The sequence below is a fragment of the Pollicipes pollicipes genome, unplaced genomic scaffold (genome assembly GCF_011947565.3).
Source record: "Pollicipes pollicipes isolate AB1234 unplaced genomic scaffold, Ppol_2.1 Scaffold_5724;HRSCAF=6776_pilon_pilon_pilon, whole genome shotgun sequence".
NCBI lineage: Eukaryota > Metazoa > Arthropoda > Thecostraca > Pollicipedomorpha > Pollicipedidae > Pollicipes > Pollicipes pollicipes.
The window spans coordinates 54,593,614-54,619,084 of NW_023596746.1; the positions used below are offsets into that span (position 1 = coordinate 54,593,614).

The window sequence follows — 25,471 nt, forward strand, 5'->3', positions numbered from 1 at the left end:
CGGCCGCGATTCTGCTAATTGCGTCGTCGTCTTCCTTCATCTGCTGACTTCCTGGCACGTCGGGCAGCGGACAGTTGTAATTCGCAGTCGGTTCACAGGCCAGTCAGTGTCTGGTGGACGTGTGTCGGCGCATTGGCCCCGGGACCGCATCTCGGGTCCGAGTCCGCCGCTACCCCCGGCTCACCGTGCGGTGAATACAGCTATCGACGCTGCGGGCGTGCCATTCGCGTTTCCTGCGTCACGAGTTACGATCGTCTTTTATACCAGGAATTGTGAGTTGGCTTTAGATGACGGTCAGCTCCGGTGACAGAGTTCATGTCCGGGGCAGACGGGGCAGCGCGTCGGTACGGTGCCACGTTCCAGTGATGCACAGACCCTGCCTCGCACGTATGTCTGCAGCCTGAAGAAACAGAGCGAAAGGAGCGATTTACAACGGACAGGACAGTTGTGGTACGCCAGTCAGCGATGCTAACGACTCCTTTTTAGACCCTTGGAAGCATCTGCACGCTCCCAAAGGCCTGCCGTGGCACTTGTTACGCCGCACTTCGCCGACATGGCGCAGCACGGACCCGCCCACCCGCTCTATTCCTCACTCAGCTCAACCGTGTATTGCGTCACTCAACCACGTCACTCCGACGCGACCCACCGACACTCATACACACACGCAGAGCGTGTGTCTCGTGACGATACTGGGGTTCGTCGCGCCTGCGGCAACGCATCTCGCAACGCGGTAAAATCGGCGCCGCGGAGCGACAAGAACGTGTATCAACCGGACGCGTACGGCAGGCGGCACAGCGGCTTACACCAGCGAGTCCCGACACGTGCCGAAGCGGCGCAGAAGCGAAGCCCCCGGCGGGGCGGCCAAGCAGAGATCCGGGCAGCGTGGTGCTCTTCAAGCGCGGGTGGTCGGTGGCGCCGGTCGGCGTGGGACCGCGGCCGGTCTCCCCAGCCGCTGACGCCAGGCCTGGCCCCCCGGCGCCACCACGCCGTCGTAACTGGCAGTCAGCGGACCGTCGCTGTCGTAACTGGCGGCCGGTGGACCGTCGCTGTCGTAACTGGCAGCCGGTAGACCGTCGCTGTCGTAACTGGTAGTCGGCGGACCATCGCTGTCGTAACTGGCAGTCGGCGGACCGTCGCTGTCGTAACTGGCAGCCGGTGGACCGTCGCTGTCGTAACTGGCAGTCGGCGGACCGTCGCTGTCGTAACTGGCAGTCAGCGGACCGTCGCCTCCGCCACCGCCACCGTCTCAGGCGGGGATTTCGCAGAAGAAGGCCAGCTCGCTGTCGCAGTCGGCGGTCTCCCAGAAGCCGTTGAAGCTGTAGATGCGCACGCACTGCTGCGTGGCCTGCTGGAGCGGCTGGTTGCGGCCCCATGCCTCGAACAAGCCGGCCGCGGTCGTGCCTGTGTCAACAGACCGGCGGGGTGACGTCGCATCGGCGGGGAGGGTCCTGCTCACTGACACTGACACGCTGACTGACACGGCGGAGACAGAGGCAGAAGAGAACTCGGAAAGAGACAGGCGAGGAATGCACTGTACAGATCTGACAGCACCGGAGGTCCCGCGGCGTTTCCGTTTTGCCAGGCCTCAAGACGTGGAACGAGTGAGATGATGTCTGGGCTAGTAAAGCCACAGTCTTTCTCTGCTCTCTTCTTTCCAGCTGAGGATCTGTCCCGAGGATCGGCCGGGGATCTGTCCGAGGTTCTGCCGGGAGTCTGCCGAGGATCTGCCAGGATCTGTGCGAGGATCTGTCCCGAGGATCTGTCCCGAGGGTCTGCAGGGGATCTGTCCCGAGGATCTGCAGGGGATCTGTCTCGAGGATCTGTCCCGAGGATCTGCCGGGATCTGTACGAGGTTCTGCCGGGGGTCTGCCGAGGATCTGCCGGGATCTGTACGAGGATCTCTCCGAGGATCCGCCCGGGAGCTTACCATCCGGCCAGCGAAACTCTCCTCCGACTAGCCTCAGGCCGATCCACGCGTGGTAGGTGTTCCTCTGGAACTGCAGCCACTGCAAGCCAGATCACAGCAAGTCAGAGCCACACGAGCGGCTACAGTTACACTAAAGCTGCCATAGTTATGCTCCAGTGCTCCAAGGGCACGCAGGCCATGCGTTCTGCGTAGGTATTTTAGGCGTCATTGGGGCTTAACAATGCACTTAGCTGCTGAGGCTATGCGGCGTCGCCTGCCTCTCACTGGCAGGAGGGACGGGCGCCGCGGGGGCCGAACCCCGTACCCCTGGTTTCCCAGGCGCGCGGCTGCTTTCTGCGCACACTTCTGCATAAATCGTGCCGGTTTCTCTAAACTGGAGAGATGGGCATATCTCGGCACTGCAATAGCCACCGTTTAGACATCCCTTTAAATCAGAGAAACACAGCTAATGTGAATCTGAAACAAAATGTTACATGACATTAAACACGACGCAAAACAAAATATAATCTGCGCAACATATGGCTCAGCGCACGCCCCCTGCGCTTGTATGTGTGCTGCGTTGGTACAGTTTCGGACGTCCCAACGGCGTCCCTATGGTGGGTGCCTGTCGGTGCACCCCACCGACTCAACATCTCAGCGACCACCCGCGCCGGTAGCGCCGTGGCCGCGGCGACGGCGCTGCGCGCTAGCCGCCTACCGTCTGCATGCACCGGTTGAGGGAGGCGTCGGTGATCTTGACGAGCCGGGAGTCGGGGTGGTGGGCGCGGCAGACAACCGCCGCCTCGGCCCACGGCAGCGTCGGCTGCGTCACCAGCCGGAGGAAGGAGCCGGTGTTGATGCCCGCCGACAGGCAGCGCGAGTAGCCCGGCGGGATGGCTGCCGGCAGGGAGGCGCTGACGGTCGGGTGGCACCGGGCGGGCAGCCGACACCGCCGCTGGCCCAGCCGGACCAACAGGACGGAGGGCGGCGGGGAGCTAGCGGCCACATCCCGCCAGCATCTGACCATACACATTTACAGGGGTGATGTCGCCTGTGAGCTCAAATGTTGGTGCGCGTGGTAAGCGGCTCCCAGAAACCCGTGGTAACACACATTGCTAAAACAGCCGTCACACCGGCAATAGAGCATAAGACATCCGCTTGTGCGACGCACACAATTGCTGTATGGCAAGTCAACCATGATATCATCTACTGACGGCACCTATTTTGCATAGCATACCCATATGCCAATTTTCAGATTCCTGTTTATGTTCATATTATTTGTGTCAAACACCTGGACATCCACAAAGTTAGCAACTCTAATCAAAGCCCACACAGATTGCCTGCGAAGAACATGGTCACCACCCACCTGGCCTGGTGGTTGTTTGAACTTTCACTGTGGTGATAAAACTGCTAGGGAATGGAAGGTCAGTGTCACCCGTGGTGACATCACCTGCGGCTCCAGTGGGTTTAGTGGGTTTAGTAGATTCGGTGGTTGTTCCCTGGGTGGTAGCTTCAGACGTGACGATTATCAATGTGCGATCAGTGGTAGGTATTGTGGTCGGGTCGTTCATAGGCGTGGTGGGGGCCGTTGTAGATCCGGTCGTGATTGGTTCTGTCGTGGTGGGTTCCGTCGTAGTGGGTTCCGTCGTGGTCGGTTCCGTCGTAGTGGGTTCCGTCGTGGTCGGTTCCGTCGTGGTCGGCTCCGTCGTGGTCGGTTCCGTCGTAGTTGGTTGCGTCGTGGTCGGCTCCGTCGTGGTTGGTTGCGTCGTGGTCGGCTCCGTCGTGGTGGGTTGCGTTGTGGTGGGCTCCGTTGTGGTGGGTTCCGCTGTTTGGGGTCCCGTTACGGTGGGTGTCGTTGTGGGGGGTTCCGTTAAGGTAGGTCCCGTTGTGGTGGATTCCGTTAAAGTAGGTTCCGTTGTAGAATTTCCAGCCGGATCATCGGTGGTTGTTGGTTTTGTCGTCGTGTCCACCCGACGTGTGGGAGTGGTCGGCTCCGCACATATTCCAGTATCTGTAAACGGAACATTTCGGACTTTGGCATTCGCAGTTTAGCTCGGGACACGTCACAGATGTGAGCCGGTTGGCAACAGCCGGACACGTCGCCGACTAGCAACACATCGCATGAGAGCCGACTAGCAACACATCGCATCTCTATCTCAGAGCAGATACCGGAATAGCGTGTCATCCTACCGGCTCAGTTGGCTGGACCTGTCCTGGCCCACTCACATTCCAGGGCTTCTGCTCTGTTGTTGGCGAAGAAAATGGTGTGGGGAGTGGAGAAGTTCGACGGGGAATTCTGCACTGCCCATATGGTCACTAAAATTGAGATGTGCATATCAGTAACTGTCGTATCCAAAATCAGAGACAATCAAAGAGGCGAAATGGTTATGCTACTCGTAGGACATTTTCCATTTAATGTACATCGTTTTGAAATTTTCTTGATATTCTTCTCGCCTCTTTTACTCTTAGCAGGCACCTCATTTTTCCGCAACATTATCATGCTCACCTGACGATTTCTCACCAACGCCTTACGGCAACCACGTGATTCCTAAAGCCCAGCTTGCATACAAACAATAAGCACCGTGTCTGACTCAATTAAGATGAAGTTCCTGTATGTTTTTTTGAAGTTACATGCTCGCACATGACGTTGTGTAATTCATAATGTTATGAATACCTTTCTAAACACAGTGACTTTAGACGAGGTCGGTGTTTTTAAGAGGCCACCCCCTTTGGAGCGTTCTGATGCGCATGTTGAGAACAAGCACTCGGGCCAAGCGTAACAAGCAAAAACTGTAGTCGCACATTGAAAACAGCATGTGGCCCGCGGCGGGTTGATTCGCTGCGTGCCACAGTTACAGCAAAATGTGTTGGAAAGTCGAAAACTGTCAACAAAGAAAGCAAGCAAGGAAGTCATATTTTTTTTGGGGGGGGGGGCATAAACCGCATGCGGTCAGCGTACAATTACAGATTATTTGCGAGCAAGGATTATATAGCCGGGCATTACCTCCGTGATGATGCAGTCATTATATTCCTATAATCACAACAATGAATAATTAAAATAATATAAAACATGTGTTACGTATTCGGTTTACTCAGGTAGCCTTTTGTTACAACTTAGTGCTCATCACGTGGTGAGGTCTCCGGAAACCATACCCGCCATTGTAAATCCTCTCCGAATGATTTCTGAATTTGCATGCATCTTAAAATGACGAGGAAAAACGCATAGATTTGCGTAAAGATGCATGGGTCAACCCATCCCTGGTATTGATCACGAACCGAATGGAGAATGAGATGGGATCATGTCGCTTTACCGCTTTTAGATTTTCCACTTGAAGAGAGGTGGTTAAATGCGTGCATCGGAGACAAAGCAGAAATATGTCACATTTCAGCATGGGAGTAAAGGGACGATCAAAGCATTGTCATGCATTTCACATTCGTTGTGTTTACAAATCAAGTAGATCATGTCTACAAAAAACATGGTGCTTTCAACAGTCGGAAAACTAATTACGCAGGGATTTGATGCCAACAAGAACAAGTGTCATTAAATTGAAAACGGCACACGTCGGGCAGAGCTGCGTTCATGCCACATCTGGAGATATGAAAGCAGCCGTCGGATGTGATGAAATAAGCTCACTTTTAACCATAAATATACTTGTAGCTGGCAGAGACTGATCTAGCCCACAAAGTTTCTATATTGAGTAAATATGCTCTTGAATGCGTTACCGTGTGGTTGCGTTATCGTACCTTGCGCAACATTGGTTGAGAGCTAGCTGACGGCCTTCTACATGAAAAATCGCGCTCCTGAAGGCCAGTATGAACGACTCTACCATTAAGTTTTTATCGGTCTTAAACGCCGCATGTCTAGTGGAATGGCAGGAATTGAATGACGTTATGATGACGTCATGGATGCCTGGTTAGCCTTGAAATAGTCCGCACGTACCAGTCTCCTCATCTTTGTGGGTGGGCAGCTCAACAGCCGGAGAGGTTTAGGTCTTAAGAAGGGCAGGGGTGTGAACTGTATCGAGTGATCTTCAAAATGCCTATTTCAGCGCAAAACCCCATACAAATGTGGAACAGTTCCTTAAAATTCTACATTGGCATATCCATTTTAAACGTTTTGTCCAGTTAGCAAAGCTGATTTTCTTGGCTGTATCTTCAAGTAAGTCTTCCACTTGAGGCAGCAACTTTCACAGAATTCTTCCATCGAACCCAGTGCCCATCAATGTAAAAAACAAAATTTCGTTGAACAAGATTTGCACTAACTTTGCCTGCACACCGCCATAATTTGCTCCGTATAGTTTCAAGTACATTGATGCAATGCAAAGTACGTGAATGTGTAATATCAATTAAACAGAAATGCGCTGTCAAAATCACAATCATTCGTCATCCAGTGTGGCAATGCTTTGACACACGAGATAAATTCTACCGTGCCATCACCGCAAAAGTCTAATCGCACCGTAAGGCATCGAAATAGCCATGCCTTTCCAAATAAACGCTGTAAAATTGACCAGATGTGGGCATAATAGTGATGTAGGCCGTACGTAAAGTGAGTTAGCGATGCATGCAGTGAGGACTATCTTTAAACTCACATTTAATAACGATGCTTTGAGTATTTTAAGCATTTAGTACCCCAAGTGCCCTTTTCAGGTGCCGTGTTAGTCGTCAGCCACGCCCCAAAACAGCCTCAGCCAGATAGCCTCTGAAGACGTCCCTCTGCCTTCGGAGAGCGGAAATCACATCTCGCATGCATCGCAGCCGCTGTGGGCACGGCTGGACGCTGAAGTGCTGACCTGGCAGGCAGCCGGCGAACGAGTAGGGGTCGCCGATGTGACCGCGGCGGCACTGGCACCGGTAGCTGCCGGGCGTGTTGCGGCAGACCGTGTGTAGGCCCGGGCACGGCTGCTGCTGCCCGCTGCATTCGTTGATGTCTGTCAGCGCGAGCAGCGCGTCAGAGCCGGGAGCGGCTCACAGGGCGGCAGTGAGGGAGGCTCGCGGTAGAATACCGAGAGAGACTCACGGTAGAATACTGAGAGAGACTCATGGTAGAATACTGAGAGCGGCTCACAGGGCGGCAGTGAGAGAGGCTCGCGGTAGAATACCGAGAGAGACTCATGGTAGAATACTGAGAGCGGCTCACAGGGCGGCAGTGAGGGAGGCTCGCGGTAGAATACAGAGAGAGACTCACGGTAGAATACTGAGAGCGTCTCACAGGGCGGCAGGGAGAGAGGCTCGCGGTAGAATACCGAGAGAGACTCACGGTAGAATACTGAGAACGTCTCACAGGGCGGCAGTGAGAGAGGCTCGCGGTAGAATACCGAGAGAGACTCATGGTAGAATACTGAGAGCGGCTCACAGGGCGGCAGTGAGAGAGGCTCGCGGTAGAATACCGAAAGAGACTCACGGTAGAATACTGAGAACGTCTCACAGGGCGGCAGTGAGAGAGGCTCGCGGTAGAATACCGAGAGAGACTCACGGTAGAATACTGAGAGCGGCTCACAGGGCGGCAGCGAGAGAGGCTCGCGGTAGAATACCGAGAGAGACTCACGGTAGAATACTGAGAGCGATTCAAAGGGCAATAGTGAGAGGCTCGCGGTAGAATACCGAGAGAGACTCACGGTAGAACACTGAGAGCGTCTCACAGGGCGGCAGTGAGAGAGGCTCGCGGTAGAATACCGAGAGAGACTCATGGTAGAACACTGGGAGCGTCTCACAGGGCGGTGGTGAGAGAGGCTCGCGGTAGAATACCGAGGGAAACTCACGGTAGAATACTGAGAGCGGTTCAAAGGGCAATAGTGAGAGGCTCGCGGTAGAAAACCGAGAGAGACTCACGGTAAAATGCTGAGAGTGGCTCACAGGGCGGGAGTGAGAGAGGCTCGCGGTAGAATACCGAGAGAGAGACTCACGGTAGAATACTGAGAGCGGTTCAAAGGGCAATAGTGAGAGGCTCGCGGTAGAAAACCGAGAGAGACTCACGGTAAAATGCTGAGAGTGGCTCACAGGGCGGAAGTGAGAGAGGCTCGCGGTAGAATACCGAGAGAGAGACTCACGGTAGAATACTGAGAGCGGCTCATATGGCGGTAGTGAGAGGCTCGCGGCCGAACACACAGAGCGGCCAACAGAATAATAATAATAGGCTTTCCTGGAAACAGGAGAGACTCCCCACAAGATCACAAGAGAGAGACTACAGGCCACAGAGTAACACCGAGAGAGGCTGAAAAGGGAGAATCCCACAGAGAGGGGATGCTCGCAACATAACGTTGATAGTGGCTCAAGAGACAAGAATCGCTCTCGTCCTCCCACCGAGCGCCCACAGACGGCGCGTGGGGCGCGGCGCGTGCACCGACCTTCGCACTTGCGTACGATCAGCCACCAGCCGGGCGGACACTGGAACTGGGTGATGGTGGTCGGGAACCCTGGAACGAGACCAGGGCTCTGCAGCTGGTGTGGCCGGCCCCCCGCTATCAGCTGACCGGCGGCCCGCCAGTCACCTGGCCGGGGTCACGGCGGAGCGCATGTCAGGCTTTTGCGGCATGTTCGGAGGCCGCCAGGTTGACCGCGGTTGGTCGGTGCGGGTCTGACGTACGGCAGCGATTTCAGTGAGCCGGGCACCGGTGAGCAGCTGGGTTTGTTGCTCGACCCGCCACCCGTAACAAATGCCCGGGGACAGCACGTCGATTACGCAGAGGGTTTGGAGGGCAAAGAGATCACGATGAGAATGTATAAATACTGGGAAGCACCAGAAGGCAGCAGTCAATGGATGATGCAACGCTTGGTGGCAGCAGTATTGTCCAGATGCAGGCGGACGATAACGAAAGATAATCGGTGCCGAATGAGGCAGCTGACAGGCCTAGTACCAAATCCTGAATGCTAAAGCCGGCACCAACAACTACAGCGTTTGGTTCGCGAATACTACGTGTTCGGGGTAGGACGAGGTCCAGCACCATCAGTGCACGACCACACGCTTGCCATCCACGGACGGAGCAGGGACCAGATCGGAGACTCCGGACGTCCGGCGTTCGGCTTTGTGAACGGTGCAGTCCTAATCCCCTCGGCTATGTGAACGGTGCAGTCCTACTCCCCTCGTCTATGTGAACGGTGCAGTCCTACTCCCCTCCATGCGTGTAGTGTTCACTTAAAAAACGCAAGCCGTGCTCCTGACACGTACGCAAGTGCACACAGCGACTGCAGGTGTCACCAGATCCTTCAAACTGCGGGTTATTCAGTCACTCGCAAGGCAGAGGCCAACCGCGGACGAGCGGAGCTATGAACCGGGCTGCACGGCCGCTCTCGAGTTTGGAACACTCCGCTCGCTTTCAACGACGGACTGGACAGCTGGGGTGAGGGAGGACAACACTGGGTTACCCGTACAAGTACCTGATCTGTTCAGAAATATTGACACGCCGCGCACAGTACATTCTACACATGTTCACCACATGTTCAGCAGGGGGAGTACTTGGCTGTATGAACAACTTTTCCACGTGCGATAAAGTATCTAGTGCTGTACACACACTTTGTAAAGACTCATCACATTGACGGTGGCGGTTGCTGGCACTGCTGACACTGAAATAAGTAGCCCGTGCTCCGAGTGCCCGTTCAGCTGCGGCGGCTACCTCTGTACGCATCGCAAAACATATACTCACATTCGTCGACAAATGGACCGTCCAAATAATCTTCCGGGGTGCCTTAAAATACTTGAACATGCACACAATGGGCATGCAGCCCCAACACGAAAACAATGCTTTCCTTGAGCGCCCTCTTTAACCACCTCCCTCCCTCCTCCTCATACCCTCCCGACACCGGAGCGCGATACTTTCCCCTGGTGGTATCTGATCGGAACTCGCCGACACCCGGCCGGCGCCGCCGGACCGCCTGCGGGTGTACCGCTGGTGAGACGGTGCCGGCTGTGTCGGCTGTCCGCGTCACAGAGGGCTCCTCCGCCGCTCCTCGACCGCCTCACCTGCGCTGAAGAGCGCGGCGGCGGCGCCGTCCGCCCGCGGCTCGTCCAGACTTGGTGCTACTGCCTGGCCAGAGACAATCACGCAGAGCGCGGCCAGCGCCTGCGAATGGCCATGTCAGGGTCAGAGCCGAGTCAGAGTCAAAACCCAGTCGGAGCCAGAGCCGAGTCAGAGTCAAAACCCAGTCGGAGCCAGAACCAGAGCCGAGTCAGAGTCAGAGCCAATTCAGGCTCAGAACCGAATCAGATTCGAGCCAAAGCCACAGCCGAGGCAGAGTCAGAAACGGGTCAGATTCAGGGCCAAGTCAGAGCAAAGTCATGGTCAGAGCGCAGTCAATGATAAGATCGGAGTCAGAGCAGAGCCAGAGTCAGAGCCGCGAGAAAGTCACAAGGACCCTCACAAGGACCCTCAGCGGACCCGGCAGAGGTGCGCTACACGTTCATGAGGTCTGTCACAGGGGGGAGGGGGAAGGAGGGCACACATTTACAGAATTCAGTGTAACGCCTGGGAGCGGCGTATCGAAGGAAAGGCTTAAAGAAAATGTACCCCATTTGAAGGTGTCGAAGCAAGCATCATATATGATGAAATAACCTAAGTTATAACTATTGTCGCACCATTAAGTGAAAAGACTGCCCTAGACAACACAATTTTTCTGTCATTCCAAATATCCTCATGTAAATATGCTCCTAAATGCGTCGTTGATTGCTTCTAAATATCCTGCACAACGTTAACTGAGACCAATTGACGGCCGTTATATCTGGACATCGTGCTCACGAGCGCCAGACATGAACGATTCGACAATCATATTTTTGTTAGCCTTGATCACCGCATGTCCAACATAATGGCAGGATTAAAACAACTAAGATAGCGTCATCGATGCCCTGGTGACCTTGAAATAGTTTGCGCGAAATAGCCTGCACATCTTCGCGGGTGTGTAGTTCAGGAACTAGAGGGGTCTTAGGAAGGGTAGAACTGTGAACTGCACCGAATGACCTTCAAGATGTCTACTTCAGCTCGAAAGCCCATACATATGTGGAACATTCCCTGTAAACCATCGGTTCCTGACAGCATTTGGACCTAGAGAGATTTCCCGCCAATCCCGCTGGTCGATTCTCTTGTAAGTATTCAGCCGTGGGCAGAGCGGCAGCGCCAGGTAAATCTGGTCAGCTTACGGATGGCTGCTGAGGTCAATGTTCGCAGAGTATATCGCCGGTAACGCCAAATTCTAGAACAAATGCCAAAAACTAGCGCTAGAAACCAGTTAAGTTAACTGGCGGCAGTCCCACAAGATATCTTTACTACGTGCTCTTTATCAGGCACCTAATTCCAGAGGGCACCACAAAGGGCCCCAATCTGTATTCTCATGAGACACCAAATCCCATGGCGCAGCGCTTGTTGTGCCTCCCACCTCGAACGAAATCCTTGATCGGTTTCGGGGGCCCGTGTGCGAGCACAAAAATCTTGATTTCGGGGAACCATGGCCCTTGTCTTCAAAATGAATTTCCGTACACTCTGACGAAATTCCTGGTTAGCTTGGTCGGCGTTGATATCTTGGTATTATGCATGTATCGAAACGAATATCAGCATCAAATTAAAATTTTCCCGCCGATGCTGCTCGATATTTTAGTTGTATTATATGTATTAATTTTTATATTATATATTATTTTTACGTATTATATTTATATTATAACATATTATTATTATATTCATTATTAATAATAACTTCTTATTATTTCAATTTAAATTTCAATTCAAAAGGCATCGCGCATCACTCGTCAGGAACCATTCAAACATGTGAATGATCTTAAACTAGCACGCACCACGCATCAAGGCTTGTATCATGTTAGCATAATCGACCATGATGAGTCCGGTTTGATGAGCCTAATTTTTGTAAGAATATGCTTTTATAAATGGATATCGTAGCAATGACTAGCAATCGTTCCTTGCCTAAAACCCTGAGCAGGATCGGCAAACGATTTTGAATCTACTACTGATATTCGTTATGATGAAAGGATGTTGCCGAAATAGCAACGCATCTCTCTGTCCATTCTCCTGGCTTTTCTACGAGGAATAAGGGTATTACCACTGTCTTCTCTATTCTTCTCTTCCTCTTCTTCCTCTTCTTCTTCTTCTTCCTCTACTTCTTCTTCTTCTCTTCTTCTCTTCCTCGCAAACGCATTTAACAACTTATGCAAGATCCCTCTTCAGCAATGAGGATGATAAATGTGTAAGGCAACAACACCAGCAGTCGAATATGTTCGTATTTTTCAGGCGATAACAAACTCGTGTAGCCGCTTTGTGGATAGGGAAGATCACGCACAACTGAGTCGTTCCGTCTTGGCGTTAAGAAAGGACCACTGTTGTTTGTCAAACTGATAATCACTTTTCACACTTTTAACAGCCGCTGAACTTTAATTTGAAAAAGAAACCCATACACATACCTAGTTTGTGACATGTCATCAGATCACGTTTTTAGATGTCCGAAATATTGCGCATAATCGACATCTTTGGAGACATTGACAACACAAGCTAGTCTTCGCCATAGCAAAACTGCGCGCGTCCCATAACATACGTGGTTGGGTACTGGCACGACCAAACAAATGCGGGTGCAAACGCTCCAGATCTACACGATAACGATCTTCTCTTATTGGGGGCATGACGGCCGAGTGGTTTGGGCATTTGGCTCCCACGTGAGGGGCCAGTGTACGAAGCCAGGCTGCGTCATGGTCCCTGAGCGCTAAGATGCCTTCTGCAGTCGCTGGCGCCTCGTAAAAGGGTACGCGACTACATGCGTCATGCTTCGTTTTTTGGCAGGTTCATCGCAAAAACAGCAGCCGCGTTTTCCGATGAATTCTTTCCTTCAGATGCAATATAATTGCGCATTTCGGATTTGTAGTATACCTAAAAGCCATCTGTTTTTTAACCTGTGGAACTCATACTGCTAATGCATCACGCGGGTCACATACTTTAGTTAGAATTTAGCAATTTTCGCACTCCTTTGCGATACCATGCAGCTGAAATTCGGATTGTTTCCAAGCTGACAACACAACGCATTTTACTTTTCCAAGGAGCTGGCCATATGTTTCATTACAATAAAGTAGATCGCTTCAAAAGCATGCGAATTTCAATACCCTACTGCTTTCTACCACCACCATTTCAATCTTTGCGTCACATGTCACTTGAGTGACATCGCGGCTTAGACATCGTGTACAAGCTATTGCCTTTGCGTTTACCTATTCACCATGACGCTCCACTCAGTTGGGTCCCCGCCCCATCTACCAGGGTGAGAGGCGAGAGTCGTACAGTTGCGGTGTCGTAAAGCCCCAATGACACGCAAGCATTCACTATGATGTTAATTATCTAAACATGCAACTTCCTGCTGATTTCGTTGTTGACGCACGTTAGTTGATCGGTCTCTGAAAAAGACAAATGTGCACGGTGTCCATACACAACCACCTACACCTAGCCTTTCACGATGCGGAAAGGACGATAGCTTGCGAGGCAAAAGAAGGATCTGAAAATAAAAGGCCGAAATCGGGGATATTTTGTGAGAGGGGGGGGGGGACAACAAGTTAGTTCCAGGGGCACCGTAGTGAAGCGCGGCCCCTCCCATGGAACAATCTTGGAATCTTGGAACATTGAGCAATCTAATAGAACGCCTAAAAAAAATCTGGAGCGTTTTTTCGTTGCTCTTCAGCTATGGGCCCTATATGGCTCGACCAGTGACCTGCGTCGCACGAGGCTGATGCGGCGGCGCGCTCGAATTCCACATTCGCTCACTGTTATCTGAAATGCGATGTTGGCGCCTGATTTCACCAGCACAGCCAATAGCATTGGGGCCTTTCGCACCGAATAGTTCCATAATTAGATATGCCATGTCTCAGGGACACGTAAAAAGTACAAACATGGATTGGAAATGCATTTCCGTGGTGTCAGATTTTAAGAACAGCTGCTAAGTTATGTTTATTTCAATGGACTAGTAACGTATTGGGACCTGGTTCAGTGTGGTGGAGACCCAGCCCAATATTGCGGGGCCCAGCCTAATGTCGCAGGGGCCCTGCCCAACATTAAGGTGAGGTGGGGGTGGAGGTGTCGCGGAGTGGGGTATCTAACAAGCCCCCCTCCCCCAAATAGATAAAACGTTCCACCTTTGATTCTGCCGTAGTTATTGCGCGACACTTTAGGAAAATCAGGTATGGTATGCCGGAGTGTGCAGACCGTAAAATCACCGCAGTCGGGATTACATTGTAAGCACTTATCCTCGCAAAGTTCGCCCGGGTCGACCGCTGGCTCACAGCTCGCCTGACGCCGGACAGTCCTGTCAGGCAGACGCCCCCCAAAGACGCGCTTACCCAAGAGCAGACAGCGGCCCGCTGGCGTTCCATAGTGATTTCCGACCCGTCGCGCCGTGCGAGCCTACACACACTGACCCGGGGCCAAGGTCGCCGGCCTCGCCTAGCCCCAGGCTCCCCACAGTGCACGGCACATTAGAGATGCAGGCTTCCGTCCCGATCGGACCCATGGGCCCGGGCGCCACTTCCTGCAATAGGAGCCGTCTGTCGTATCTGATGGGACTCTTGCTGGGACGCATCATAGATATTATAACATTCTCAAAGCATCAGTTCCCGCCTATGACTGATTCATACAATACGGATATTGCACACTCTGGTGCGGTGAGGTGCGAGACAAAATCTGCATACCCAGCCTGCCCTGCCGGCTGGTGAGGTCTCCGACTCGAGACCGAGCAGCAGAACTCCCGCGACAGACGGATGTAAAGGGCTGTGAACCTGGCTTCATCACAGGCCAAAGATCACATCACACGCATTTCATTACAGTACCCGACACTTTGCAGTAACTCAGCATTCATTTGTCGGGAGGCGTGGGTGTGTCTTGAATGTGTCGATGTTGTAGGATGGGAAGCACAGGAGGATGCGCAGCAGACGCAATGTACGTCAATGTCACGCCCTGTCGGCAAAATTTGAAGACTTGATGGGGAAAAACTCCGCACAGGTCGCTCGGTAACGCTCGTCGCTCAGCAAGCACTGGGAAAGCTTGACTACAGGGACTCCGGTAACCAGACAACAGTAAAAATTAGCCCCGCTGCACCAACGTTTTTACGCCGTCGCCTTACAAGGCCAGCGTGGCAAACTGACCAAACCAAACCCAGGGGAAATATGACACCGGAAAGCTGAATCGAACTGAATCGGATAGGCATGACTTAAACGGTGCAGATTGTGACGACTGACACAACAAGTCGTGCCATACGGGTCAAATCAACACTTGAGTAGTTAACACTTTAGCTACACTTTAGTTAGTACAGTTTATCTGGTTATCTCAGTAACTTCACATGACACAACAGTCAGGAAATGGCGTTAAATAGTTCCGAGAAAACCATTCAATGGGCAATGATCCGCATCGACAGGTGTGACCCGGGACATGTCGTGCCTGGTCAAAGAAACGAGGGTTATCGCTGCAGTGGTCCGTCCGACCGGCCAATTAAGAACGCAGTAAGCCGCACCAATGGAATAAACATTCTTAAAACGGTTTTCAGCGCCGTGCGATATGTCACAGTAAGGTTTAAATCGCATGGCCTTCAAACTGTGAAGGCGGCCACAAACATCAGGTTTGACCTGGTTTGAACTGGAATGACATGACCTTGCAAATTAAAACCAGAATGATAGAAATGGACTTCAAAGGTTTAACACGCGCCCGGGTGGCCGGCTACATACCCTTCGCTCGGGTGGGGGAATCAATTTGACCCCCTGCGATCAGGTTGGTCTCCAAAGAGCCCCCAGAGCCTATGCAACTGTTTCTAAGGAAAAGGCCAAAAGCCCATCTGAGGTCAGTGACCTTTTTTGACCTTTTGAGAGTCATGGTGATCAAAATCATACAAGACTGCTCTGAGTTTTGCATTTGAACAAGCGACAAAGATTGCGCTAGGCAGTATGTTTCTAAAACAAAATGTCGACCCGGATCATCTTAGGTCAATGACCTTTTCTGACTTCTAAAAAGTCAATGGAATATGTCTAATGCGGTTCCTGTTGTCAATAAATTCGAAATGAGCACTACAAACTATCGCTTGCGGCAAGCCCTAGAGTAATAAACCAGGTTGGTTGTGACCTTGGTCTGACCTTCATACCTGATCTTAAGTCAACGTAATTTGCTCATTCAATATTTATGGTGCCCAAGAAAGCATCTCAGAGATGTATGACTTCGTCAGTCTCTCCGTTATTGTATCAGATTGGACAATTCCCTAGAAATTGCCTTTGCTGAAATCATGGCCTGACTTTGACCAGCCATAGGTCAGCGACCTTCTAAGCTACATCCAAATTTTTGATGTCAAACGATCCGCTATTCAGTTGTCTACATCTATGCAAAATTTGGCGCGGCTGCGCCGCGTCGTTCGGGAACCATTCTGGAAAAGACCTTCTGCGAGGTCAATTTGACCCCCACCCGAGCGCGCGTTAAGGTAGGACCACAGCGTAGAAAATCCCTTTAAGGTGCATTTTCTGAGAAAAATAAACGCCATTCAACTTTTGAGCGGAGTGTGACCAACAGGATCTGACAAAAAGGTCTTAAACTGTCCAGGTCAGAGGCTTAGCATTTTAACGGCATGTGTACAGCTGATGTAAACTAACCTGACCAAAACCCAAGCAGCACGCCCACAACCGTTCATCTTAAGGGCCTCGCGCGCGGCGGCGACGGCACGTGGCAGGCAAGATAGTCACCTGGCTTCACCAAACTGCTCCAATCCTGAAAAATCGCGCCAGCGCGACCTGGCGAACTTACACGGGAGAGCTCTCATGCCGACAGTTGTCGACCTTCCGTACACCACGCGGTGTCGTAAGCGACCTTATCAAGCACATATTGTTTATATTGTCAATGCTCGGCGTTTCAAGCTGCGCTCATGAACACGAGTGAACCAGGAGCTCAAAGCCTTTCTTGCTTACATCATGTTAACACGGTAACCGAATGGCATGCAATGAACGGCACCTGATTGCAAGCAAACCATTGCAAATGGTTCAGCCGGCAGGAATGAGCATTCCTGTGCAAGCCCTTATACGACACCAATGTTAAAACACCAAAACATGGGTTGCGTAAGAGCGGCAGGTGGGGTATTGTTGCTTGCAGTAACAGAAAGCAATAATATTCCGAAAAGCATACTGATCGAGGCCACCGTTTTAGCTGGGTGGGGCACAATATTTTGTGTAGTGATGGAGCTGACCAGCAGTCGTGTCGCACGTAACACAAACGGATACCCTGCCACTCCTAAGACATGGCGTCCACGAGCCCTTGCAGGTCGGTCATCACACGAGGCCCAGTCCGCGCGTGAGTCGCACGTCACCCCGCGTCGTTGCACAGACCACTCCACGACATCTCGGCGGGGGCCACCGCTGGTCAGTGCGCAGCAAGTGTGCTCCCGTTAATCCTGATGGCTGCCAGGGGCTCGCAGAAAGCCCTCCGGGAACGCAAGCGACAGCCCACCCAGCAACAGGGAGCAGCCAGCGCACGAGCTGCTCCTTTTTCGCAGCTGACTCTGCGGCTACGTTCGGCCGCTTTAGCGAGAGCAGCTCCAGTGAGGCATCTGATCCAGTACCGTTGCGCCACCACTGGTCCAAACACACCTTGTCACACAGCCCGTCCAGTCACCACAGCGCAGCCCATCACAGCTCGTCCCACCGGCGCTCGTCCAGCGCCTGCGCGTCCGCAGACTCGGCGTCCGGGAAGGCCAGCCGCTCCGGCTCCGGGTACTGGGGCCGCTCTACCACGCCCGCGCCGAACTTCAGCTCCAGAAACTCGCGCGCCCGGTTCGGCACCGTCACGTTCACGCCCACGAACGGCATCGTCTCCAGCGGCCGCAGGAAGTGCTCGGGGAACTCGCAGTCCTGCCGGTGCGACGCGAACCACGTGTCCTTGGTCATGGTGCCGTTCCGCGAGTAGAACGGGAACACGTCAACATGTACGCGGTTGGCAGCGCTGTACTGCACGCGGAAGAAGCGGCCCTCCGGCGCCTTCTCCCAGATGAAGCCCTGCTCGTCGCGCACAGGCGCCTTGGCGGCGGCGTGGAGTTGAGCGCATGACGGCACGTCTTCCAGGTAGACGCCCACGTCCACGTCCGAGTCCCAGGGGATCACATCTCCGGTGCGCACCGCACCCAGCAGGCTGCCGCCCTCCAGCCAGAAGCGCGCGCCGCACGCGGTCAGCGCGGCGAACACGTGGCGCGCGGTGCGGCGTAGGTGGCGCAGGCAGCAGGGCGGTGTCCAGCGGCCGCGATACAGGTAGTCCGGCGTGTCGCCGGCCAGGGAGGCGAAGCAGCGCGCCGTGTCGCGCGTGCAGCCGAACCAGCGCGAGCGGCCGGCGCGCGTCACACGCTTCACCTCGAACTGCCGGTAGAACTGGGCGCGCCGGTGGTCGCGGTACTGGCGCAGCTTGTCCCGCTGCCGCTGCGTCAGCGCGGACGGTGTCGGCGTCAGCATGACCTCGTCGCTGATGACCACCTACGGACAAGGGAACTGTGTAGGCTGGTGCCAGAGGCGGAATGAGCGGGATACATGACTGACTGGCATGGGCAGAATGTGCCGTAGACCTCGCAGGGGCGTACCGCAGATAATCAGCGTCGAGGAACGTCGGGCTGCCCTGCTGTATTCATTGACTGACAACTCCACTGGGAAACTCGTACCAATTATATATTTGACACTCGGGGTACTTCAGGATTCATCAGCATCACCACGTCTTTGCTTATCAAGGCAATGGTGGTATTATTTATGTTAGTTTCACGTCGCTCCCAAAGACAATATGCGCAATGCACCATTACAGATATGACTATCATTGAAGCTTGGATGGTCAGCCGTGACGCTCCAGGAAATGGTCAAAATTTCATCACCCACCAACATCTCTTGGCGCCACAACATCATCCACTCATCATTACAGCTGCTAGCTATTATCCGCTGTTATCAGCATAAGCTGTTATCACACAGAGGCAACGCGGTACCCACCTGTAGCCCGGCCCGGGCCGTCTGCACGTACAGACACTCGGGCGCCGGCCGGCAAAATGGGTCGGCCAGCCGCCAGAGCAGCTCAGCCGGCAGCAACAGGCCGTGCGGCCCGCTGACTCCGTCACAGCGCCGGCCCCCGGCAGCCGCATACTCCAGTGTCCAGCGGCGCGCGTCCAGCCGCACGCGCTCGCACGCCAGCGCACCAGCCGGCAACGCCACCAGCGCCGCCTGCCGGCCGCTCACCAGCGCCGCCAGCCGGGCGAAGTCCGAAACAGCTACGAAGTCGGGCAGCAGGAGCACGTGCGTAGTGTTGACGAGGCCGCGGTGCAGGCGCTCCAGCACGGGAACGTCGATGGAAGGAGAGGTGGTGTGAAGTAGGCAGGGGGGGTGCCAACTTCAGTGGCGGGTATGGGGGGAACTCGCTGACGACCAGCACTGAGGAGAACTGCTTGGCAAGCTCGGCACATGTTGAGGAAATATTGTTAGCAAAATGTTCAAATTCTACCAGCACAGGGGTGATACTTGCATGGTGCTCGCCAAAAATCCAGTGTGTGGAACAGGAATATAAGATGAGAATACCAATCACTACCAAAATTCCCCAGGAAAATTGTGACAGGGCCATATCTGAAATGAGAGGAAATTTGAGGATACATTTATCAAAAGCCACTCAGAATGACAAGTCAGGTTAGGTCATATTGCTCCAGTAGCTTGTACAAGTCATCAGGATGTCACACTTTAATCTCAATGACATCCATAACATGTTCATGCTTAGATGACAACATCCTACAAATGGGCTCATGGTATGCTAAAAATGAGCTCATCATTATCAAGGCAGAGGGCAAACCATCTGGATAGGATTAAAAAGATCCAGACTAAGGGGAAAGAATTTGGCTCTACAGTTGCAAACAGCATACAAACCCTGCAACTGTAGCATAACACCTGACACTGTGCTGTGATTTGTAAGTTAAATGACCATTAGCCAAATCTGACCCTTGAAAACAATAATGCATTTTGTATAACAACAATTTTCTAAAATGAATAAATGCTAAAAATACCTACACACCATGCCAGAGGGCAAGTACCAACACGGATCACGCAATTCCCCCGCACGTACATTCCCAACAATACTGAATGGCTACCTTAATAAATTTATCACCAAGTGAGAACAACACACGATAAAAATAATGCAATATTTTTAAGGCATATCTTACGGTTCGGATTGGGACGCTCCTTAAAAACCAATCACCCATACTGCAATGGCAGTCAGATGTCGGGGCACAGTTTGTGTGGCCTCGGTTCGTAATCCAGATGTACTGGTTAGGGCCTTGGTACCTTGCTTGGTACTAGTGGGGTCTAAAAAGCCGGCGTGTGACGCGGACGCGCAGGTTTTCCGAAACGGCTCGTCCGATCACCTTGAAGCCTTCGCCAATCAATTGCAACGTGCAACGGGGTGAGTCATATGAGGAATATCGAGGTCTGACCTGAGGTCAAACACCTCAGAAACGCGAAGGGAAAATTTTACATGCAAATGCAGATAGCTTAGATTTCAGAGGCTACCGAACCGATCACTGTAAAACCTTCATCATTAGATGCCCCATACCAGGTAACCCGTGCGGTTTGAAATTTGGTGACCCTAGGTCAGGTCGAAAGTCATCAGATTTTATGAACTCCAAAATTCTTGCTTGCAGACCACTCATAGGTCAGAACCTACCAGCAGTGATTGGTTTGGTAGGTTCTGAGCAGTAAGTAGTCTGCAAGCAAGAATTTTGGACTGTGAAACTTGATGACTTTTGACCTGAACTAGGGTCACCAAATTGGGAACTACAAGAGGCAATCAGGTATGGGTGACCCAGTGGTACAGTCTTGGCACTGCTCAGTCTGATAGGTTCTGAGCTGTAAGTTGCCTGCAAGGAAGAACTTTGGACTTTGTGAGCTTTGGCAACTTTTGACCTGACCTAGGGTCACCAAATTTAGGTTTGCAAGTGGGCATCAGGTGTGCGGCATACAATGGTGAACATTTGGCAGTGATTGGTCTGGTAGGCTGTGAGCTGCAAGTTGTCTGCAAGCAAGAATTTTGGACTTTGTTAAGTTTAATTACTTTTGTCCTGACCTAGGGTCACCAAATATTGGAACTGCAACAGAAAGTCAGGTATGGGTCATCCAGTGGTTAAGGTTTCACAGTGTTTCGCTTCATGTTTTTGAGGTGTTTGACCTCAGATCAGGTCTCGATATTGCCTCCCCATGACTCACCTGATTGCGTGGAGTAGATTGGTGAAGGTTTCAAGGCAATTAGAGGAACCGTTACAGAAGATTTGTGTGTCGGAGTCATATGCTGGTTTTTTAGGCCTTGCCAGATATTGTAGCCCATTGAACCTGTGCTGGTGGGCAGCAGTGAAACTGGGCACTGAGTGCATTGAGAGGAAAGATTATGTGTGGTATGACAGAAATATTTGGCTGAAAAGTATCCCTTATTTAGTTGTGTGAGTATGGCATACATGGTGGTAGCCAAAAGCTACCACCCTAGACCTGACCTTTTTGGCTGCCACCCTAGACCTGTTGTATGTGCTTAGGTCATGGTTACAATTCTGCACTATGCAATAGAAGCAAATTGATAGATTGCTTTTGAACAAGTGTAACAACCAAAGTTAGCATGATTATCTTCCCTACCACCTTAGCATTGTTGACCAAGTGACAAGTCACAGTGGCAGCAGATGCTCTAGGGGATGGTTTAGCCTTTTTCTCCCAAGGACTGTGGAGTAAATACACATATTTTGTTGCTTATGTACATGCAATGCATTGCTGTTATGGTGTAACTGTGGTAAGCATGGGAGACAGCCATTCCCTAGCCACAATTAATTTACCACAATTAGGATGATGTGGTTCTGAGCAAGTTGAGGGCTGTCCTTTCACATTGGCTTGAATCAATGGTAAAAAACTGAGTTTGCATTCAAAGGCATGAAGCTTTTATGTACATGTCAGCATTACTCAGTGTTCAGGCTAAATGACATACCTTTCCAGTTTGCTGGATGCTCCTGTTATTCAGTGACAATACCATTACCATTTTGTTTCCTTTCCAGGCTGAGCCATCATATGGTCTGAAGAGACAGGCAGAGCTGCTTTGGGCTGGCTGCAGCAGACACCTGCCCTGCCCTGCCCTGCCCTGCCCTGCCCTGCCCTGCCCTGCCCTGCCCTGCCCTGCCCTGCCCTGCCCTGCCTGCCCTGCCCTTCCCTGTCCTGATCTGACCTGACTGTGCTGACCTGACCTGACCTGACCTGACCCCAGCTGAGGCATCATGGACACAGACCTGCAAGGGGAGCTGGAGGCAGCGCCACCTGCCGAGCGGCCGCGCAGCAAGGTGGCGCTGGTGATGGCCTCCATCACGGGCGCCGCCGCCGTCGGCCTTACCGTTGTCAGCTGGCCCTTCGTGGCGCCCGCCTTCAGAAAGGTGACGTCGCTGACGACCGCTCGGTCGCCGATCGGTTAGGAGTGGTCATATCTCCCAGACAGCCAGAGGAATAGCTTGTGATTTCACCCATTTATGATATCCCTAAGCATTGAAAGTTGGAATCAAGTGCCACAAAACTATCGCATGGCCACTGTGTACGGGACATGTCCCAGCAGGTGGGCTACTCCCCATACCATCAGTTGCCTTTCGCTAGGGGCTGCGGGCTCGCGCATACCAGCCCTGCACTGTCCGTCCCCTCTTCAAGCTCTTGTGACCGGGTCTTTGACCATGTGTGACGCTGCGGACCGTGTGTGACCTAGCCGACCATGCGTGACCCAGCTAACTATGTAGGACCCAGCTGACTGTGTGCGACCCAGCTGGCCATGTGTGACCCAGCTGGCCATGTGGGACCCAGCTGGCCATGTGGGACCCAGCTGACCATGTGGGACCCAGCTGACCGTTTGTAGCCTGGCTGACCGTGTGTGACCCAGCTGACCGTGTGTGACGCTGCCTGGTTGCAGGTGTGTTTGCCGTACGTGCCGGCCACCACGGAGCAGGTGATGAACGTGCTGCGCGTGCTCAAGGGTCGCTCCGGCCCGCTGGTCGACCTCGGCAGTGGCGACGGCAGAATCGTGAGTCTCCACCGCTCTGGGGGCGAAGCAGTGACTCCGTACGCTCTGACTGCCTGGGTTGCCGCTGGCTGGGTGTGGCCGTGTTACGATGGCGTCGCGGCGAGGCGACGGTCGGTGGCGCCGGGTCGGCAGCCGTGCGGTCCAGACGGCGGCTGACGGCGGCCCCGACGTCGCTGGGAGCCGCGCGGCGGTGTCTGCGGCCGTCGTCGTCCTCTCTTGGGAATGGCCTGTCCTGTACTGCGGTGGTCGCACGGCCCGCCAGTGCAGGTCCATTAGCCGTCGCACTGCCAGGACTGGATTATTTAATGACGGGATGTTTCCGTGATCACCTGGTGTCCGTGCCGCACGATCGGACTGGGGCGCGGCTTTGTGCGCGCTAGGACATGCACGCCGCATAGAAGCGTGGCGCGACGGCAGCTGGATGGATGAACGGTATGCTCGCTGACGGTGGGGCTCCAAGGAAATGGCGGCGGTGATGACATTTCACACCCACCGTGCATGCAAACCAACATCGTTCGAAAGTCTTTTTGTCGGCTTTTGGCTCCACGTGAGAAGAATCACGCGCTCCTCTTGCCCGTGACTTTCCGGGCCGTCGCTGTGGCCGCTTGTCAGTCCGACCAGAGAGTTATATCGCGTCACCGTGCCCTGCCTGGCAACCGGCCACTACGGCTGAGCGAGGTAGCGGGCAGGTCTGGACGTCAGGGAGCAACTATATCGCGTCCCAGTACCCTGCCTGGCAACCGGCCACCACCGCTGACCGAGGTAGCGAGCAGGTCTGGACGTCAAGGGGCAGCTAGTCTGGTGCTGTCTTCGGGGCAGAGGTTAACCTGCTCCACATCCAGTCTTTCCCACTTATGATCGACTGAAGAATGGAACAGCTGGTGTCTCGTGTAACCCGCAGCGTCCATGTGACGCATGTGAACCGCCATTGATGGCGTCAGTGATGAGGCGGGGACAGTGACAGCGCCCCGTCACTGGCGGCGGCTCGCCGGGCCAGGCCTGTCCCGGTGACACCACAGCCGGAGCTAGGAGGTCCCCTCCGGCTCCGGCCGCCCGGCGCATCCTGCGCTGGAGCCCGCTGTCCTGCGCTGGAGCCGGCTGTCCTGCGCTGGAGCCCGGCATGTCCTGCGTTGGAGCCCGGCATGTTCTGTGCTGGAGCCCGGCATGTCCTGCGCTGGAGCCCGGCATGTCCTGCGCAGGAGCCCGCTGTCCTGCGCTGGAGCCCGCTGTCCTGCGCTGGAGCCCGCTGTCCTGCGCTGGAGCCCGCTGTCCTGCGCTGGAGCCCGCTGTCCTGCGCTGGAGCCCGCTGTCCTGCGCTGGAGCCCGGCCCGAGGGCATGGCTCGGCGCGAGCTGTCTGGCGCGGCAGACATTAACATGCGTATCGGCGTGCTGGGCCTCGGCCGGACGGGGGCGAGTCGGGCCTGCTGGAGTGCGTGACGGGTTGGTGTGGCGCAGTGTTCCACCATCTGCTTTGTTGAGCTTCTGTCTGTAGCCTGGCGTGGACGAATTCACGCCAGAGGTGCCGTGAGGGGGGGGGGGGGGATATAACTCGTCCTCGATGGGAACAGCATCCTAATCACAAACCTCTGGCGACCAGGCCAAATCGTCATTACGTATGCTGACTACGGCGGCCACGCGGGTGGCTGTTCCAGGCGATTTGCGTGAACCGTGTAGCCAGGCAAGAAATAACCCAGCTAGCATTAACTTCGACTTCCACGCGGAGCCCCAGGGTGGAGCTGTAGCCTCCGGGCGGCAATGTTGTTACGGTAGAAACTGGCACCTCATAACAGGGTGTGCAATGGCCCTGCCCACGCGCCCAGAAAACGAGAGTGTGTCGCCGGCATTCCGTGCTGCTTTATCGGCGGTAGCTTATTCGTCGACTGCATCTGCAGTGCCATGCGGGGTCGTGCCGTGCTGTGCAGTGCCGTGCCCGTGCTGTGCAGTGCCACGCTGTGCATTGCAGTGCTGTGCAGTGCCGTGCTGTTCTGTGCCGTGCTGTGCTGTGCAGTGCCGTGCTGTGCGGTGCCGTGTTGTGCAGTGCTATCCAGTGCTGTGCTGTGCAATGCAGTGCCGTGCTGTGCTGTGCAGTGCTATCTAGTGCCGTGCTGTCCAGTGCTGTGCCGTGCCGTGCCGTGCCGCGCCGTGCCGTGCCGTGCTGTCCATTGCCGTGCTGTGCTGTGGAGTGCCGCGGTGTGCAGTGCCGTGCTATGCTGTCCGGTGCCGTGCCGTGCCGTGCCGTGCCGTGCTGTGCTGTGCCGTACCGTGCAACACCGTGGTCGCGCAGCTCCGTGTCTCAGCGCCGCCCTGTTTACCGTGGTCGCGCAGCTTCGTGTCTCAGAGCCGCCCTGTTTACCGTGCGGCCCCCCGCTGTCTGCCTCGGCCGTGCCGCTTCGCTCACCAACGGAAAACAACAACCGTTGGCGCCGGCTCCGAAAAACGCGGCGACAAATCATATCTCCTATCTCGACCAACGGTGTAGGAAAGTTCACTGGTGGCGGTCAAAACTTCCTTGCAGGCGGGCGGCCTAGGATAGAC

At 53.9% G+C, this 25,471-nt stretch overlaps 3 protein-coding genes across 3 annotated transcripts in view; 1 reads left to right on the forward strand and 2 right to left on the reverse strand.

Moving 5' to 3' along the window:
- Positions 1-1,124: 1,124 nt before the first annotated feature.
- LOC119103563 (flocculation protein FLO11) lies at positions 1,125-14,271 on the reverse strand. The gene is made up of 8 exons (XM_037227144.1): positions 14,214-14,271; positions 9,864-9,963; positions 8,251-8,319; positions 6,697-6,834; positions 3,273-3,917; positions 2,625-2,803; positions 1,928-2,006; positions 1,125-1,401 (listed from the first exon to the last, which is right to left on the reverse strand). Exons 1-8 carry the CDS (start codon positions 14,244-14,246, stop codon positions 1,247-1,249), a joined length of 1,398 nt encoding a protein of 465 aa, XP_037083039.1. The 5' UTR covers positions 14,247-14,271; the 3' UTR covers positions 1,125-1,246.
- A 2,510-nt stretch (positions 14,272-16,781) lies between these two features.
- LOC119103712 (fukutin-related protein) lies at positions 16,782-18,977 on the reverse strand (the record flags this gene model as incomplete). Its single annotated transcript, XM_037227340.1, has 2 exons — positions 16,782-18,359; positions 18,858-18,977. Coding segments are annotated over 2 exons (954 nt in total), but the record flags the coding sequence as incomplete, so codon positions are not given.
- A 3,114-nt stretch (positions 18,978-22,091) lies between these two features.
- The window catches only part of LOC119103213 (ATP synthase subunit C lysine N-methyltransferase), a 25,369-nt gene continuing 21,989 nt past the window's right edge, over positions 22,092-25,471 (forward strand). Inside the window, exons 1-2 of the mRNA XM_037226657.1 lie at positions 22,092-22,303; positions 22,825-22,935. Coding sequence (XP_037082552.1) covers positions 22,151-22,303; positions 22,825-22,935 — 264 coding nt within the window. The 5' untranslated portion in view covers positions 22,092-22,150. The remainder of the gene's footprint in view (positions 22,304-22,824; positions 22,936-25,471) is intronic.

Coding starts and splice junctions, on each gene's coding strand:
- LOC119103563 (XM_037227144.1), bottom strand. CDS start 14,246: ATGGAACGCCAGCGGGCCGCTGTCTGCTCTTGG. Junction 6,835..8,250: donor GATCGTACGCAAGTGCGAAG/GTCGGTGCACGC, acceptor TCGCGCTGACAG/ACATCAACGAATGCAGCGGG. Junction 2,804..3,272: donor TCAAACAACCACCAGGCCAG/GTGGGTGGTGAC, acceptor CCCTGCCGGCAG/CCATCCCGCCGGGCTACTCG.